Consider the following 19,063-nt stretch of genomic DNA (forward strand, 5'->3'; position numbering starts at 1 on the left):
ATTCTGGAGACCTAAGGGTAAGAAGGTTGAGCTTGTTTAGCACAATGGGAGGGAATGGTAGGGATACTTTGACCTTTCAGCTTCAGGACCAGCTCCCTCAGAAACCCTCATGTTTTAGAGGAAGTCTAATAGTGTTAGATAGATGTTACCACTCCAAGAAGGAAACTAACCCCTCAACTGCACAAATCCTCAAGCTCTGTCTCTAGGTATACAGCTAAGAGGCAAATGTCATTCAATACAATCAAGGAGTCTTACAGAAAGCCTAGAGAAGAAAGTATGGAAGTTAATCCCCTAATATTCAGTCCAAATGTATCCCAACAATAGATCCTGACCAAGGAGGACAGCTGAGAGAATAACTCCTGGGGATGCACAGAGGTTAGGCTAGGGCTCCTCTGAGGCCTGCTACTGTGTCCTTCTTTAGATGTGCTTCCAGGAAAAATAGGGGTGTTACTGAGGATTCATTTCCCAGATATGCTCCCATGATGGGCTAGGATCCCATTCCACATGCATTTCCAGAAAGACTTGGGCCCCACTGAAGCCATGTACTGATGTTCCTTCTCAAAAGGAAGGTAAGTGACAAGCACCAATTAGGGCAGTCTCTTCTACAAGGGCTATTTAGCATCTGCTCAAGAAAGAGTAATTAGCAAATTGTCATCAGGCCATTGCTGGGAACTCAGTCATCATAAAAAGTGAGACCAGGTGACCAACACATGTCAGATTCTGCAATGAGATATCCCTTGTACCTTGGTCTCTTTCTGAGAGCAGGTCTGAACAACTCTTACCAAGTCACTGACGAGAGGAAGTGGCTTTTTTTTTCGTAGATCTGGCATGCTGTCAATGCCATACAGCCCACCAGCTGACCTAGGAGAAGAAGAAGAAGAAAGGGAGGGGGAGATTCAGAACTAATATTCCCCTAATGCAAGGAAATTCTACTCCATTTACCTCATTTGTTTTTGTTGTTGTTTTTTTGTTTTTTTTCCCCACTGCCCAAAGGCTTTCAGCAGAGCTGGCAAAGGGAGATAAAAGCACAGATCCTTAGACGTGGAAAGAACCAAAAAGGTCCTCCAGTCCAACCTCCCAGTTCATGTAGGAGTCAGCTGGCAGGTGGTCATTCAGCCTTAGGCTCTACATCTCCAACAATGGGAAGCGCATTATCACCCCAAGGGGCACATTCCAGATGTGAAATGGACATATGACTATTAGGAATTTGATTCTGAATATTGTGTGGAATAGTTTTCTTTCCTGGAGGCTATGTTTACTACCTGCTGCATGCACAAGTCCCTTTTCAACTTGACTGTGAGAACCTTGCGGTAAGGACCACACTTTCTCCTTTTCTTGAAATTTTCCACCAAGCCTAGCATGGGATTAGACACACCAGTGGAACTCAGCGTATATTTGTTAACTTATTCATCAAATGGGTAATTCTTGGATCTATGGCTTCTGGCTAGTGACAGACTCAAAGCAGGAATAAACTCCTGGCAGCCACAATTTCAAACTGTCAGACTCCATAGTCAACTATTAGGGATGGGTCATAGGCACTGCCCCACAACTGCAACCCCTGATCAAGGAAAGGTATGATTTGGATGGATTTAGGAGGTGAGTCTTCAGGAATTTTATAATATGACTCAACTCTCTCTCCATATTCCCAACAGCTGGAAAAAAAAAGACAATCTAAGTCCTAATTATGCTTGTCCTCCCAGGAACATTTCCAAATCAAGAGAACCAGGAAAGGCAACCAAAGGAGTGGGCAGCAAATATCGTAGAAGCCAGAGCTTAAGCATGTATAGACCAATATCACTGTCCAATATGGTAACTTCTAATATCTTCAGCATGCATATAGCCTTCCATGGTACTTGTGATACAATCTTCTTTCAGCTTTGGTGGCTCATGACTTCTACAGATGACAGCTAGGCATTAGGAACAGCCCTAGAGGATAGGCTAGGAATAACCCTCAGGGATAGAGAAGCAGGGGATTGTCTTGTATTCAGTTCAACAAGTCTGAGTTGAGGAAACAAACTCCCTCAAGGAGCAATACAATACAATATATCTAGGACACAGATCTACTCACATGAAACAAAGGACAATACATAGCATAGTATTTCAATATTTCAAGGAATTGTAACTTTGGTGGGGAAGGAATACTCCTCCACTCCCCACTGATGTAGATTATAAATTCTATGTGACTTGGTAGACAGTCTTTTAGAATTGTCATGGCCAAAAATTCACTATCAAGGAGCCAGACTAAAGTTTAGAGTGATATGGCACCTTAAACTTAGCAAGGCTGCTCCTAAGACAAATGCCATCAATGGACCCATAACTGAAATCTTTCTAGCTTAATGGGATGTACCAGAACTTGTGGTTCTACTGGTATAGCCAGAAGAACCCAGGCTCACTGTTATGCTTGCTGTTAGACTATGAGGCAGCACCAGAGTCAGATTTTAGTGGGGGGGGGGGGTGGAGAGAAAAGGAGAGAAGGGAGGTAGAAAAGGAAGAGCAAAAGAGAAGAAGGAAGGAAGGAGGAAGGGAAGGTAGAGGGAATAAGAGAAGGAGGGAGGAGAGACAAAAGGAGGAGAGGGAGGGAATTGAGAGGTCATCAATTCCAACTTCATCATTTTACAGATAAGAGAAGGATTAAATGACTTGGCCAGGGTCACAAAGACAGTGAGTAGCTGAGGTGGGATTTTGAATCCAGGTCTTCCTGACTCCAAGTCCAGAGTTCTACCTCCCCATACCATGCTGCCTCAGAATTAGGTTATTGGTAGTTAAAACTAACAATAAATACTAACTACTAGATCAGGTCTGGTCCCTTGCCCTCTCCACTGGGACTTTGGGAGGGGGAGAGGCACCTTAGGAGGGGGAGAAGCGCTATAGGCGTAAGGGTAGGCCAAGGCTCAGTATGGAATGCCAAGTTCTGACTCCACCATCAATGCTAGTTCTTGAAACTACTGCTCTGTCCAATTTCCAAGTCATTGCACATGCAATCTCAAGAGAATTTCACAGGAATCTAGTTGAGACCATGTTTGGAATTGAGTGTTTAAAGTCACTTTGAGGATTGCCATGGGATGATGTTGGCTATTGGGAAAAAAGAGGTAATCCATTGTTACTATAGGAAGTCAGAATTTAAGTATTTTCTTGGGTGGCCCATGAGTAAAAAGCATACAAACACAGATGCAGAAGTCAGCTCTGCCTTAGCCAACATGCTTGATTATGCATATCTGTTACAAGAAATTTTTCCTTTTTTTTTTTTTCAATTAGGGGTGAGAAGGAGAGAAAATAGATTTCTGTTCAATTAAAAAAAGAAAGAGGAGTGGATATTATAGATGTGAAATGCTGCATGCACTTTCAGATGAGGTCATTGTATTATTCATTTTATTTAATTGTTTTACTTTGTTACAAGAGACCTCTCATGAAGTGGGAGTAATCCGTAAATGTTTATAATGTTAACAAAACAAAACAAATATCAATAAAACTTTTTTAAAAAAGAATTTTTAAAAGTTAGGAGGGAAGTTAAATACTAGTAGATGGACAGCCAAAGAAGAGAGTGGAATTGTGCCTGGTGATGCTCTAGAAGAGAGATGATCCTAGTGGTGATCCTAGTGGCTTAATCATCTAATTGCTTCAAAGGTCAAGGTATGGACAGATTTTCCAGGGGTTCTTCCAGTTCAAGGATCCAATGACTGTCCCCAGCAAAGAATTTCACACAAGGCAAAGGTCTTTTTTCTCCCTGGGATTCCCCTGGCTTGGCCCCAAGGTTGTCCTGTCATGACAAGTAACACTGATTTGGAAGCTATCTTTTGGGTTGGTAACGATGAAAAAGAAAGTGTCTCTAGGTAAAACTTTTTTATGGCTCTCCATTCTTCCACTTGCTGTATTCCTCACTGCTGTGATGCCAGGGGTCAGAAATAAAGAAAAGTCATGGGAACCAATCTATAGTGCCCTATTTTCTGCCTCATACAAAAGGTGGGCAAAAAAAAAAAAATCTTAGGAAAGGACTGTAGGGAAAATGCTGTCCCAGGAAGCACTTACCCACTGGGGAGCCACAGCTTCCTGGAGTGGTCACCATCATCAGGAGCCTTCAGAGAAGAAAAGAAAAGCTAAGTTAGATCCTATGAAAGACCAAAGCCTTAGTTATCACTTAGGCTGGGAGTAGGACAGGTGGAGGGAGACCCAGGAATCTGTTCTCATAGAATGTAGTTCACGCAACTTACAACACACAAACATATGGACACAGAGATACACAGAGGCACAACCACTAGCAATGTGTGCCTGGTTCTAACAACTCTACCCCAAAAATATCTCTGCCTGATGGCAGGAAAGGCAGGTTGTAATGACAAGGACCATGGGTAGCTACCCATTGGATACTTCAGCAGAGATTTTTAAGAGTCTGCTTAGTACATCTGTTCTTTAGAAAAAATAATCAGAAAAAATATTTTCACTCTTCCCTGCTATACCCCACACTTTGCAGAAGATTCTTGCTTTATTTAGGATAAGAATATCCCTAAGTGGTTCTCATGCAAAGATAGGGAAAAAATTTTTGCAGATGATGGCTCACCTCAGCGTGAAGACAACGACCCCCTCAAAATTTTGGGGCCTAAGATGAGAAAAAGTATTCTAACTTCAACCAACATCTACCCTAGGCTCCTTACTTTAATCAAACGTTGATTTCTTCCATAGTTTGGAAGCTACCTGAGGGTAAGACCATATCCTTTTCATCTCTGTATTTCACCTGCTGCCAACACAGCACTTCTCATGTCATAAGCACTTCATAAATGGTTGCCAAATGAAGTGTCTTAGCTAGAGATCCCAGTGGAGACCAAAGCCATGATAGTTCTTGTGCTTGGTCACAAAGGGGTGGACCACAGGGCAGAGGTTTTAACTTTGAGACAGGTACCATGAAGTACAGTCCTCGACAGTCCTAAAGCCCAGCTGGGTATGGACACCAGTCTCCCTCAGACAGCTGGAGCTTCCCCCTTTCAAGAGCTGTCCTGATATACCCTCCCGGGGAAAGCCCAGGTGGCTGTGCAGAAAACTGGTCATGGTGATGGTGGTGGTGGTGGTGGTGGTGGTGGAGGGAGAGAATGTGGTCTTGAACAGAGATAGCTACTTAACTACAGATATTCAAATCACCAAATCTGCTCTCAGTGGTCTAAAAGCATGTGCAAAGCTGGCTTCCAGAGAGAGAGAAACGCCTATGAACCCTCCCAGGGACCAGGCAGGAAACAACAAATCCAAACAACTTATAGTTTTATAGCTTTGGACCTAAAGTCATTAAAATTTAGTGGAAAAGAGAAGATAGCTGAGTGAGCCCACCAGGAACAAATAAGGGGTCTGGAGTGTCAAGTCCAGGGTTACCTCTAGACATGGAGAAGCAATGATGTTTGGAAGAGATGATTGTTGGCCCCAATAAAGCTACAGTAAGAGCCTAGGATGAAGCCTGGCATCAGGGCCAGCAGTGCCACTGGCATCAGCCAAGGGGAACAAGCAGAAGCAGCCCTCTTCTATATGCAAGGTGAAGCCAAAAGCAAGAGCTTGAACGTGTCTCCTCAGAAACCTTCCCTCACAATTTTGGAGGTATGTTCTAATGTGAGCTGCTACAACTGGGAAGTTTTGTATGCCTCACTATCCCCTGCAAATAGAGAAGGTTAGAGGCCAATGCTGCTACGGTAGGCCAAGCCTGGAGCAATGACTAATGGGAACATCCAGACTTCCCCAGAGCTCAGCTCAGAAACATTTCTCTGTCCTTTCTCAAGGGAAAGTAGGACTTTCCCCTTATCTCTTGCCTTAGTCCTGGTCTTGCTCAGCAAACATCTCCTTGCTGACAGTTGGTCACTCTGCTAGCCAGTTTATTTCTAATCCATCTGCTTCCCTAGGCTAAGCTGGGGCTCAGAGGCATGAGTACACACACACATACACACACACACACACACACCTCCCACCATACCAGATGACTTTCTTTTTCACTAGAGGGATCTGTTACCAGAGATTCCCAAATAGACCTGAAGAACGCAAAGGCAAGTCCCAGAGCTGCTGCTCATCAGAAGAACAGGCTGGGGACGACAGAAGGCAAGAATTTATTTGCCAATGCCACGCTGGCATTTTCTCTATCCACCCAATAATTTTACCTTTTATCAGGAACTGGGCCTACTGAGAAAGTCAAAGGGAAAGATGAACTGAAAAACCAAGCTGCCTGGTTCACAAATGAACACTTGCAGAAAAAAAAAACTCTCCTGGGATAGGGAAGAGGGGTAGGTAGGAGATGCACAGCTCAGAGCTTGGTAGGAGGCTCTGAGACCACCTGGAATGGGGGAAGGATACATAGCTGAGTGGGGAGGGAGTTGGCCCTAGGACCACCTGGGGTGGGAGGGATGTACAGCTAAGAGCTCACCAGGGACTCAGGACCACCTAAGATGAGGTATGGGGATGAGGGGGATGAAAATGAGAGGGATAATGCATAGCTAAGAGCTCAGCAGACAGCCCTAAGCCCACCTCACCAAGATTCAAGGTTTATATACTGTGCATTGTACAGAAGAATCTGAGTCCAATTCAGGCAGGAGACTCCCTTCTCTCCTACAGTAGATCCTAGAAATTAAGGTCGGGGCCAGATCCTTCTAAAGCAAAAAGGTCCTAAAGAATGAGACCATCCAGTGTCACAGTCCCTACCAACTCCTTTCTCCCCTCAGGATATATAAAGGTGAGGGCTGGAGTGAGCAACTGCTCTCCTTGCATCCCAGCCCCCAACTCCCAAAGGATTGGTCCTTTGAGGCCACAAGAAAATCTATCAACAGTCTCAGAATAGGCTAGGGAAGCCAGGTCTCAAGGGCAAGGTCTCAATTAATAAGGGCCCAGCTCCAACCAGGGATTAAGGCTCAAGGTCCAGATATTCATTGAACTATTTCAGGCTCCCCTTAAGCTCCTACCATGATGTGCCTTGTGTTAACTTGAACATATCCCATCTTCAGCACATGAGCTCATTCACTGCCTTCTCAAAGTCACTGGCTAGAACCCTGCCTCACTGGCACCAACCTCTGAAAGCCAACCTCCCCTTCAAGGTGATCCCTGGCCAGGACTTAGACTAGGGGTTAAGAACAATCTGATACCATCATACACATTTCAGGCATTCAATCAAAGGGCTTCTAAGGAGGATCAGTAGCAGCTGATCAGCACCAATCTTTAAACCTGGATCATTTTCCCTGGAGATTCTACTGAATCCTGAAGTGAGATGCTGATAGTAGGAGCTTCAAAGAAAACAAGAAAGGAACAGCTAAAAAAGCACTTGGAAAAAGTTAACACGTGAAGAATCAAAACAAACACTTCGAACTGCTAGAGTCTGCTAGTCTGGGTGAAAAACATGTTCCAGAATCTCCAAGTCTCTTGAGCAAACCAAAGGCAAACACTATACTATGGGAGCCAAGTGCAGATCTAAGTACCAGGGCCTACAGCTTCTTCCCTTTCTCTCACAGCCACAACCTGTTCAAAACTTCAGAGTCAATGCAGCCTTTTGGATACCCTCAGGATTAAGCTCCTGACAATGAAAATGTATGTGAAATGGCACTCCAATGGACAAGGGGAGGACAAGGAAGAGAACTGGGTGCAAAGCTGCCTAGCTTTGGCCACGAGTGCACTCAAGGTGAGTGAAGGATTCAAGGCCCTTTTCAAGAGTCAGGATAAGAAGGACCTGGGCAAGATTTGAAAGTATGCACCTTGTGTTTAATAATTATATCTCATTTGTGTTGTAGTCCAGCTGAGGCTTTGAGAAGTAATTCAAGCATCCTGACTTATCACAAAATAAATAACATTAAGAGTAGAGTTTTCTGGCATTGCGAATCTGTGAGTTTATAAAAATAAATATTTAAAAACATTCTTGATTGTATCCATCTCTCTGGGGGCACCCAAGGAAGTTGTTCACCTTATCTACCTTTAGTCCTGGCTCTGGATAGAATACACAAAGAATTTCCAAAAAGAAGTAATGGAAAACGTATTTGCTATTTGGGATGGCTCTCTGGGAAGGGGGTAGGATAGAATACAAGAGGAAATTTAAACTATGTTTAAAAAAAAGATAGCAATAATTTCTTTTTTTATTAAAAGAAACAACAGTAGAAGGGCCCAGTAGTCCCTGAAGGTCCTCAGTTCTAATTACTGGTAGACTCTATGCTGATCCTGAATTCAAATCCAGCCTTAGATATTTACTAGATGTGTGACCCTGGGCAAGTCACTTAACCTCTGCCTCAGTTTCCTCAACCGTAAAATGGGGATAATAACAGTACCCACCTCTCAGGGTTGTTGTGAAGATCAAATGAGATATTGTAACAAGTACCTAACACACATAGTAGACACGATAGAAATATGTATTCCCTCCCTCTGTCCCCTGATAAAATAGACAGGCCAATGGAAACTTAAGCTTCCCTTCTGACCTGGTAGTCCCTGCACTAAACAGATTCTTATTTTCTACCCAGGAATTTTTGCCAGAAATCAAACATGCTGAGTGCAGGAAGGACACAAGGCATCTGAAGACACAGAACATGCACGAACACCACTTTGGGGGAGAGGACACAGGCACAAGCTGTGTTTGCAGGCACAAGCATGCACAGAGCATGCACACCCCAGCTGGGGGACAAACAAAGAGCCATGAGACATGACCTGAAGGGCTTGTTGCCTTCCTTCTGTAAGGGGAAAAGAAAGAAGATAAAAAGAGGAGAGGAAAGAGATTAGAGCAAATTTCTGCACATCAATGAGACACTAAACTGGCTACCAACTCTCCAAGAAGCCCAAGGATGGGATCATTGGGCCCTGGGGAGCTGAGAGGGGAAGGGAAAGGAGAATAGTTTGAAATTCTAGACTGATGAGCTCCCATCCTGATCCCTTCAGTTCATCACATGCCCCGTCAGCTGGGAATCTCCCCAGGGACAAAGACAAAGAAAGGCCTTCTCATGAAAGGATAGAAACACTGTGTTCATTTCTCTTCTCTCGTGTGTTCATTCCACCAATTAGAGTGGGATGGTCAGAGACATATTAATGGGATAAGGGGAATGGGGGTCACGAACCCAATGCTACCCAGAAGGGTGTTCAGACCAGAACCACAGCTTTTTCAGGGGCCGTATAACCTCATTCTAGACTTAGACCAACTAAACTCCATGGCTGAATCCTTTCGCCATCAGGAAACAGGAGCCATCCATATTTTCTCACCCACATGTCCCAGCTTGACCTTGATACCTCAACATAGAAGCCCTAGACCTTGGGGTTGAGTTTGTAGCAGTAACCACTCGGGCCAGCTTCCTATCTAAAAAGTGCCTCCTACCTATAAGGAACAAACAACAGAACCACGTCATCCAACCACCTAGAATGTTCCATTCCATTCCTGCCTCCCCCAACTTGTCCAAATCCTACCCACCCTTTAGGGCCCAGATCAGATCCCACCTTTTCCATGAAGCCTTCCCCAACTATTCACTCTCACACTGATCTCTCTCTTCTCTGAACTCCTATTACATTCAGTCAATCCTCACAGTTGAACACATAATTGTCCTCCAATTGTTTTGTGGGCATGAGTGTGGTCACTGAAGCTAAATTTTCTCCTGTGAAACTTCCCTGGGAAAATAGCTACTTCCCAATCAACAGCTGGTGGGAAAGCAGAAATTTCAGAAGCTGCATTAATGGTAGAGCTGATGTGTCACTTTGGGAAACAGGGCCTATTTATTTCATATTCTTCCCCCCTTCCTCCTGTTCCTATGAGGGACATGAAGATAGGGCCTGCTTTGCTCACTCCTCTAGGGAAGCTCAAACTTCCTGCCTCAGAGCTCTGAAGCAAGGCAAGCTCTTCAGCAGTATCCAGGCCAACTCCACCCCAAGGACAAGTTAGTTTCACTCAGGGCCTAGGGCCTCCTACTTTCTCATTTGTTTCTTGAAGAAACATCACTACGATTGCTGTCCTGGGACAACAGAGGCATTGAACAACAGGAGGCCAGGCCAGAGGCCACCTGAAGACATCAGAGTTAGTGACTACAGTTTCTCCAATTCCCCTCACTCCACTTCCGGTGAAAGTAGATGATCAAATATTGCCTGGGCACATTACCTAGCCTGCCAGCTCTAGTGAGTATACAGAAAGGAATATGGTGAAGGAATCCTGATGCAACAGAAAGACCAGAGGGTAAAACCTGTTAGTTCTGTTTATCAGGTATAGAGACCTTTCCCTATACCAAATTCTAGGACCAAGAGAGTTTCCTGTGTGGTTCTTCCCTAGGGCCTAATGAGAATTGCCCTTCCTTTCCCCTTCAGGAAGCCCATTTGATTTTTTTTTCCCTTTCCCTTCTCCCTAAGTTTATCATAAATTCATCCACAAAATCTCTCCCATTCTCTAGGCCAGTACAAAAGAGGTCTAACCACTATGGGGAGAGGAGCCTGTGCCCATGCTTCCCAAATTTAGGGGTCATTACATTTCAGGAGAATGCCCAGGGGTCTTGCCACAGGGTCCTGCCCATTCACTCAGAAGGAGGCCTGCCAGTTAGGCATTTAGGTTTCTTTCATTATTTCATTCACTTATCCAATAAATATTTACTGAGACCCTACTAAGCGCAAGATACCTGAGGGGGAGAAAGACATATATAAAAGATGTTATAGTCCAGTAGAGTAGATAAAATATAGACATAGTTACAACACAAGGTAGAATGTGTTAAGTTCCATATCAGTGAGATTTTGGCAAGTTAGACTAGGCCACCATCCAAGGAGAGGAGATGTGCATATAGAGCCAGCTGGAACATCCAGTGAATATTCATGTGTAAAGTACCTGCCTCCCCCTTTCCTTTGCCTTACCTGCTTATTCTAAAATTAGTGTATTTAGACAATCCTTTGGAATACTTTGGCCTAACACCCCAGAGCTGCCTCACATCAGTGTGCCATCCAAAACCAGCTGGCTGTCTGGATGGAGCTGGTACTCTGGGATTCAGTCGGCTAAAAAAGGTGCCTCTAGGTCAAAACACAAACCTGGCAATAGCAGCTGGGATTTATCAAGAAAGACTTCATGAAAGAAATGACATTTGATTGGCCTTTGAACAATGGTTAAGATTTTGATAGTATCCTTCCCCCTCTGTTTCCCTCCACTGCTGGCCCTAGGGAGGACCTTGAACGTCAAGCCAAGTTTGGATTTATTCAGTGGGTGATAAGAAACCACTAAAGGCAATTAAGTAAGAGGAGAAGAAGATGATCAAGGTAGTACATTAGAAAGACTAGTGTAGTGATGGTATGCAGGTTTAATTGTCTCACTTAAAGTTGACAGCAAAGGAATGGAGCATATGCTATTCGCATGAATTCAATTTTGAAGAAATTATGTTCGTCACGAATCCCTACACTGGCTTGAAACCCCCTCATTTCGTGAGATAAAAACTACTCTCTTCTCTAGGCCAGCTGCTTCACCATGGGCAAATATATACATACTAAGGGGAGAAAGGAGCAGGTCAAAAATACTATCTCTCTCCAGAATCTGGGCAGAGTTAGCGTTGCAGATGGATCCGTGGTCTCAAAGCTAGACAAGTTTCTCTGTGTTGACAAGCCTCAGTCCTACAGAATGAATAGCCTGATGGAAATGGAGAAAGCATCCCTGGAGTCTACTACTGACATATAAAGTCAAACGCTTTGGAAAGTTCAATCATCAGCCAAAGAAAGCAACTTTGATATTTTTGCCTAAGTTTGTTTTCCAAAATCAGCATTATGTATCATGGTTCATCCATAATTGCGAAGAAACATAATATGTGATTCTCCCTGTTTCACTCTCCAATAGAACTCCAGTTCCATCTTTTTTTGGGGAGGGAAGAGGATGTTAGACATTTCCCTTCTCTTTTGTTTCTTAAGTAGCTGGAGGTGAGAAAGAGGCGGCCTATACCCTCTTCTTTCTGCTGTTACCCTCTACATATTCTCCTCTATTCCAACCACAGGAAGTTTTTTCAGGACCGATTTAGACCTTTGTGATGAACCCATTTAAAGAACTTTATAAAGGAGCCAGGTTGCTCTTCCACTAACCCATCCATTCACTCCCTTATCTCGATTGTCACTACCACTTGCCTAAGCCTGAGCCCTCATTGTCTCACATCGAAGACCCAAAGTGCACTTTCTTCTCTCCTCTGACTCGTGATGCAGACCACTGCCGGAGTAATCTGTTTACAACGCAGTTTTCGTCAGACAACTGGCCTACTCAAAAGATGTCAGTGGCTCCCAGGTGCCTGTAGGATCAAGTTCAAACTCTTCACAGGACAGCGTTTCATAATCTGACCTAATTTAACATAATCAATTGACAAACATTAAGCATTTACTATGTTTCAGGCAGTAAGCTAAATGCTAGGGATGCAGAGACAAAAATAAACAGTTCCCTATCCCTGAGGAGCTAAAATTCTAATGGGGGAAGCAACTGATGAACATAAGTACATACAAAAAATACGCAAAATGAATACAACGCAGTTTTGGGAGGGAGGACCCATTAGCTGGGAGGAGGAGGAAAGACTTCATGTAGAAGGTGGTGTTTGAACTAAGTCCTGAAGGAAACCTGTGATAGAGGACAGTGCAAAGATATGATTAAAAAGACAGCTACCATGTCCTGTGTATGGAACAGTGATGAGACCAGAGGGATGGCTGAATTGTACAGCACAAGAAGAGTCAAGTATAAGAATGGAAAAGTAAGAAGGGACAAGGTTGTGAAGAGATTTAAGTGTCAAACAGAGGTTCATAGCTAATCCTATAGAGAGCAGGGAGCCACCACAGTTTATTAAGTAGACCTGCCTATTCCCCAATCCACTCTCCTTCTGTTTTATTAAGGTCAGCCTGCACATCATCCCACGAATCCCATTCATGCTTACTGTTACTCTTACCTAAAACTTCTGCTTTCTACTATACAGATTCTGTTCTTTCTTCAAGTCTCCTCTCTGAGAAGTTTTCTTTTACTATTCTAAGCCTTACTGATTTCCCTTTTTCTAAGAGCTCCTACCATATTTATAGTCATAAAATCAGGGAATTTTAAAATTGGAAGGAACTTAAAAAGATCATTTACTGAAACAACCCCAACCTCTCCCCCCAACCTCACTTGGCAGATAAAGACTCTGAGACCTGAATTTAACCTGAATCATTGATCTGTATCAAATAATTTAGCACACAAGTAGAATCATCTTACATGATCATCTTGTATCTTCCACGTACTCTGGACTTGCGTGGTATACTTATTTATTTATGTGTTACAACCCCCATCAGAAAATAAGATCCTTGAGAAGAGGAATTGTTCTTACTATTTTTTGTATCCTCAGATCTTAGCACATTTCCTGGCACCCAGAAGGCGTTCAATAAATGCTGATTGACTGACATTGTTTCATGTGGTGAGTCTTGTCTCCCCAGTGAGACTCTAAGTCCCTTGAGGACAAGGCCTCTATCTTCTTCTTTCTCCTTCACAGCTCTTCACACCAGCCCACTATAATTTTAAAAACACTGTGATACTTCAAAACTAGCGCCTACCTCGTCAGTGAAGACTTGTGATCCCTCTATTGTACCCTCCCCCTCAACAAACAAAAACCAGCCAATTCTATTCATTTTAACATTATCTCAGCAAAATTTCCTTTAACACTACACCAAACTATATTCCCAAGCAGGCTGAGCCTGGGATGGTAGCTGTGCTCACAAAGCCACTTTTGTGTTCTAGCTGATGGCCCAGAACAAGAGTACTTTGTCAATCTGGGTATAATTCCCTAAACGGAATAAATATATCTAACAAGTACTTACCCTGATCTCTGTATAGCAGTTGCTCTCTAAATAAAAAGGAAAATTGAGCTTTTGTTCTGCCATTACTGGACAAAATACTCTTCCTGAATTACTCTTCTTGATGTCTTTTCTCCACATCACTTATCCTTATTTCCCTAGCCAGAACACCTCATATAATTTCTTAAACACTTAACAAACCTAAACCACGTCATGTCGGAGACTAGAAGAATAGGAAGGAAATGGAGAAAAGGGGCTATGAATGACACTTGACTTTCTATTTGACTACTTGAAGGCTGGACTTTAGACCTATTTCACAGTCAACTTTTCTAGCCAGGGAACATAATTTCTAGCCACGTCTTTATTTTAACTAAATTGTGTTACAACCACACAATATGGATACCCTATTATAACAATAGTTATAAACAACTCTGTCATTTGCTCTTATTTGTATTTATTCTTTGGGTTCTTGAGAAGCTGTTATCAAACAGTGGCTATAGAGCCCGCCTCCAAGTCAGGAGGACCTGGATTCCAGTCCTATCTGTGACATATCCTGGCTTGGGTGGGCCTGAGCAAGTCACTAAGAGTTCTCAGTGCTTTAGGCAACTCTAACCGAAAAGAAAATGCCTACTTGAGTTCCCTCACCTGGGAGTTCCCTATATCTATACAATTACAGGTCTGGTCTCTATCCCTGACCCATTTGATTCTTGCATTTATATTTACTCTGTCTCCATTAGACTAAGAACTCCCTGTAGACAAGTGTTTTTGCACTCCTTTCCTCTACCCTCCTCAGGTCCTAGTGAAGGTCTCTGAACACAGGTGAGTTTTGTTTATTAGAGATCTGAGCAGCAGGGTTGAGACAAGTCCGCCCACCCCCTTCCTCTTTCAAATGCCCAGTCCTGACCAAAAGGCTGCACAACCAGCCAAGGCCTTAACCATCTTAGACTTCATGTACCTGAATATATTTCTTCAGCTGAAAGACAGTTTGCTTCCTGAACTAATTCCTGTAAAAGTCTCTTCTGTGTTAGTCTCTTTTCTCTCAGTACATTTTTGAAGTTGTTGATGCACTTGTTGAGGTATATAGTCTCCGCACACACCTGCTCTAGGCTCAGTTTCCCTTCCTTGGGCTCCTGAGGCCTTGAACAAGTCTCATCCCCAAGGCTGCACACAGGCTTCAGCTGTCGTAAAGAGACGTCCACATCTGAACAGGGCAATGAACAAGACAGCAGAGAGTCATTGGAAGCAGGAGAAAGGCTGCTATGGTCCAAGTGGACTTGTTCTTTATGTCTAGAAACAACCTGTTCACTGGCCACAGCATCACTAGCCAAGCTCTCACTCCCCCTACTCGAGGGGCTTTCCACCAAGCAGTCTCTGTCTCCCCCTGGGCTCAACATCTGCAGTAGCCCCTCACTGTCATCAGTTTGGGAGCCACTCTCATTACTCTCCAGGCCTTCGTGACTGAAGGAATCACTGCTCTCCAGTTTCTGAAACACTCCCTGAAGGGCTGACTTGAAGTGGTGAATTGCTTTTCCTAATTTATTTGTGTAAAACTTCACGTCTGTGCCATCTCCATCTTCCTGTGAGGCATCCAGAACATATGTAGAGCTATCCAAAACATCCCTAAGGACCTGCACAGCAGTTTCCTCTTCCTCATTTAAGTCAATATGAACCATGTCTTTGAAAACCTCAGGTCCTATGGTCACTTTATCCATCATGCCTTCATGGCTTAGAGTCATCAGCCTTCTGGACTCATCTGTTAAAAGGGAATTTAATTGCTCTCGGCTCAGAATCTCAAGTCCTGTTTCACAGCCAAATAGCTGGCCTTTCTCTGCTTTGGTACCCTCAGGAGATGGGCAGTGGCTGGCTTCCTCTTTAATGCTACAGCCAACTTCTTTTGCTCCTGTGCACAAAAGTCTCTCATGATGCTGCTCTGGAAACTCTTGCGCCTTCCTGGAATCTTCCTCTTTGGGGATGAATTCTAAGAGAGAGTCCTTAGTTTCCTGCAAAATAGGTGAAAGGTCTTCCCTCTGGGGCCCAGTCTGGTTTCCACGGCTGCAAAAGACCATTTGAGCTCCTTTCCTGGTTTCTTCCAAAGGCCCAGACACCACACTGTTTCTTTTTGCTAGGGTGACCTCGGGTGGAAAAAAAAGCTTCTGGCCCTGGGAATCCCAACTTTGATTCTGAGCTCTGACCCAGTCAGCATCTGTTTTTCGTGCCTTGTCCCTTTTATCTGTGTGCAGAACCCCTTCATCAAGGCTCAAAGAGCGCCAGTGATGATCCTGTAGTCCTCGATGCAACAATGAAATGGATTCCATCTGAGGGCTCCAGCCCTTTGACCAGCTGGGCTCTTCCTCTGTTGCAATCTGGACCCCTACACTTTGTAAGAGGATTGATTTCTGCAAAATGAAGTCTCTTTGCTCTGGGTGTACAAGCCTGACAATCATGGGCCTGGGATCATGGGCCTTGCCCGTGGCCACATTGGCTCTGTAAGCATCCCTGATGTACTTACTGCACTGGATGCCATTAACACAGAGGTGCTTGGCCAGGAAGCTATTCACCAGCTCCGTGGTGTTCTCCCCATCTTGCTCAGGAAGGCCATAAAAATACAAGATGGGTTCCTCCCTGCTTTCAACATGGGACTCCTTGGGTTTCCCTGTTACATAAGCCTTGGCTGTAGAGGGACTGCCACCCACCTGTAATCCTTCAATCTCACTCAGCACTGAATCCACACAGCTGGACACCTCATCCACAGAGCCTTTAACCAGGCTCAGGTGCTGCTGAAGCTCAGCAATCTCCAACTGGAGGCGGCTGATCCCTTGTAGCTCTTTCACAATGTAGTCCACCACATCTCCTGAGGGCTCTGGCTGCTGCCTGGGGCTGTCACCTCTGGATGGAGAGAGTTTGTGTCTTTCCCTTTCAGAGAGTTCCTGCTGGCTAATGGCTGGGCTCCCAGTGGAGAGGTCCTGAGAGTCAGGCTTTGAGGTGATGAGCTGCCCCTTACCCAACCAGGCTCCATCTTTGCCAGGGCCAGTGTGTTGAACAGAGCATTCACTGTAGGTTATTTCTACCTTCCCACTGCTAACTGTGACCACTTGCCCACAGCAGGTAGGCAACAAACTCCTGTCCTGAGGAGAGGCCCCAATAGGGCTTGAGGACTTATTCCGGATGTCACAAACTATCACAGCTGACCCTGAATCAGCTGAGGAAAGCTCTGAGCAGGTATTTGGGTCTACAGAGCTTTCCTCTTGAGGCTCCTGCAACAACCTCTTCATTTTCTCCCTCAGGGCCTGAGGGGGTTTTTGCTTCTTCGCCTTCTTTTTGGCCAGGATGCTTCCTAGAGATTTTCTTGGAAAGGCAATGCCATGTCCTGATCTTTTCAATCTATTCCTAGCAAACATCATTGGCTGCTGCACTGGGCCTGGTGCATCATGCTGCCCAAGAGAGACGTGTCTAGCTCTCAAGTCCAACACGTGCCTTTGGATCCCAGCTTGACTTTCTTACCAGGTAGCTATTAAGAGAGGAAAAACAGTGCACTGAGGTAAAAAAAAGAAGCAGGGTAAAATAAAACACAACAGCAAAACCCAGATCCATCAGATACAGTCCACAGAATTGGCTTTATCTCTTAGGGTTCCTGCTGTAGTTCTGGCCTGTCAGTAAATCCTAGCTAAGAATGTTGGGCTTACAGCTCTAGTCCTTGGTCTTCATTGAAGTTTTTAATGCCAAATAAAAAGTAAATTCTGTGATATAGATTAAGTCTTCCAGGACCCCCTTCCTTTTGGGGATATGAATTTCCTACAACCTATAACAGCAGAGGAATTCTAGTGGGTGCCTCCTTAATATTGAAATCACATAAAATTAGAGAACAAAGGACTAGCTAAATGAATAAACAAATGAATGAATGAATTGAATTGAATGAATATGCAAAACATCAACACCAAGAAGCTCAAATTACATAGTTACCAAAATACATTTTAATGATACTGTTCAAATATATAGACAAAACACAGAACAAAATGAGACAACACCCTTGAACCCAACAGGTTGACTCTTCTAGGTTGCATAAGATTGAAAACTGAAGCGTAACTGAAGTGTAAGTCCTCACCAGAATTCTGAGTTGAAAAGAAAATGAAGAATTTCAGTGGTTCAGGCATCATCAACCAACACATAGCACATGCTTCTGATGCAGGGTGTCAAGATTTTAGGTTAGGTAAAAATGAACTTTTTGCACTTTGTTCCATCACTGATAACTGAAGCAAGTTATAGCTCTAGCTATTGCACAGGAAACTTCTTTCATTCTAGATAATGATATGATCCATGTCAAGTGTCTTGAAAACCTTGAAGGCCTAGATAACTATTAACTGTTATTAAGCTGATGAGGTTGACTACTAAAACATCCCTGGGATCCACCCTGCAGGTGGAAATAGCTTAGAGTCAAGTGACCTTTTTCAGAAGCCCAAACTCCCCAGAGGGAATTTACTCTAGGGAACTTACCATGGCTTTACTATGAATTCTGCTTCTTGGAGGACTGGACTTCAACAAGGATCCCATTTTAAAGAAATTATTTCCAAATACAGAGAAAGTAAAAAAAAAAAAAAAAAAGAAAGAAAAGAAAAAAGAAAATGTGGTGTAAAAGTAAGGCAAAAACAAAGGAAAGTTTATCTGAGAATCTAAGAGATGCCCCAGGGCTTGTATCAGCATTGCTCCCTCAATGATACAGAAAGGAATAGAAGGACATCAGTCGTGAGAGGGAGAAAGAGAAGGCCAAAGCCTGCTCATGACTTGTTATGGCATGGTGACAAATGCTCCTCAACCTTTCCCTCCAGCCAAGGGCAGCACTGATCCTACAATGAATCTAATTCTTACTTTATTCCTGGTAGAGACAAGACTAATGTGATGCTGCTGCAAATATGACTGATGCAGTCTCCCAGGATTTAGATGGCTACTCCAGCTAGCCAGGCACTTACACTGGGGACCAAAATATAACCAGGATTCTAGTCTCCTTTGTAGTATTGACAGTTCCTGAGAGACTGAGTCTGTGTCCTGTTTTCCTCATTGTCGCACAGTGGACAGAGAGAGCTAGCCTTGGTGCTAGGAAGACCCTTCAGGTCCTCCAGGACCATTTTCTAGAGTCAGAGGGAAAAAAATTAACATGATCTATTTTTATGTCTAGAATTACAGTCTATGGATCAAAAGTAGCTTAGCCATAAGCACCTGGATGAGAATATCAGCACAAAGGTGAAACTTTACACTAAGAAGTTACTTTCAATCACGGATATAGGAGCTAAAAGGTCATCTAGTCCAGCCCCATCATTTAACATGTGGAAAATAAAACCCAAAAAGG

General features: G+C 43.8%; 1 protein-coding gene across 1 annotated transcript in view; it reads right to left on the reverse strand.

Annotated features, from left to right (window-relative positions):
- The window catches only part of UNC13B (unc-13 homolog B), a 57,711-nt gene extending 40,588 nt beyond the window's left edge, over positions 1 to 17,123 (reverse strand). Inside the window, exons 1-4 of the mRNA XM_027839140.1 lie at positions 14,678 to 17,123; positions 8,638 to 8,660; positions 4,027 to 4,073; positions 783 to 861 (exon numbers count right to left, since the gene is read on the reverse strand). Of these exons, the coding sequence (XP_027694941.1) occupies positions 783 to 861; positions 4,027 to 4,073; positions 8,638 to 8,660; positions 14,678 to 17,123 (2,595 nt within the window). The remainder of the gene's footprint in view (positions 1 to 782; positions 862 to 4,026; positions 4,074 to 8,637; positions 8,661 to 14,677) is intronic.
- Positions 17,124 to 19,063: the final 1,940 nt, after the last annotated feature.

The sequence above is a fragment of the Vombatus ursinus genome, unplaced genomic scaffold (assembly GCF_900497805.2).
Source record: "Vombatus ursinus unplaced genomic scaffold, bare-nosed wombat genome assembly UNPS02014832.1, whole genome shotgun sequence".
In the NCBI taxonomy this organism is placed as follows: domain Eukaryota; kingdom Metazoa; phylum Chordata; class Mammalia; order Diprotodontia; family Vombatidae; genus Vombatus; species Vombatus ursinus.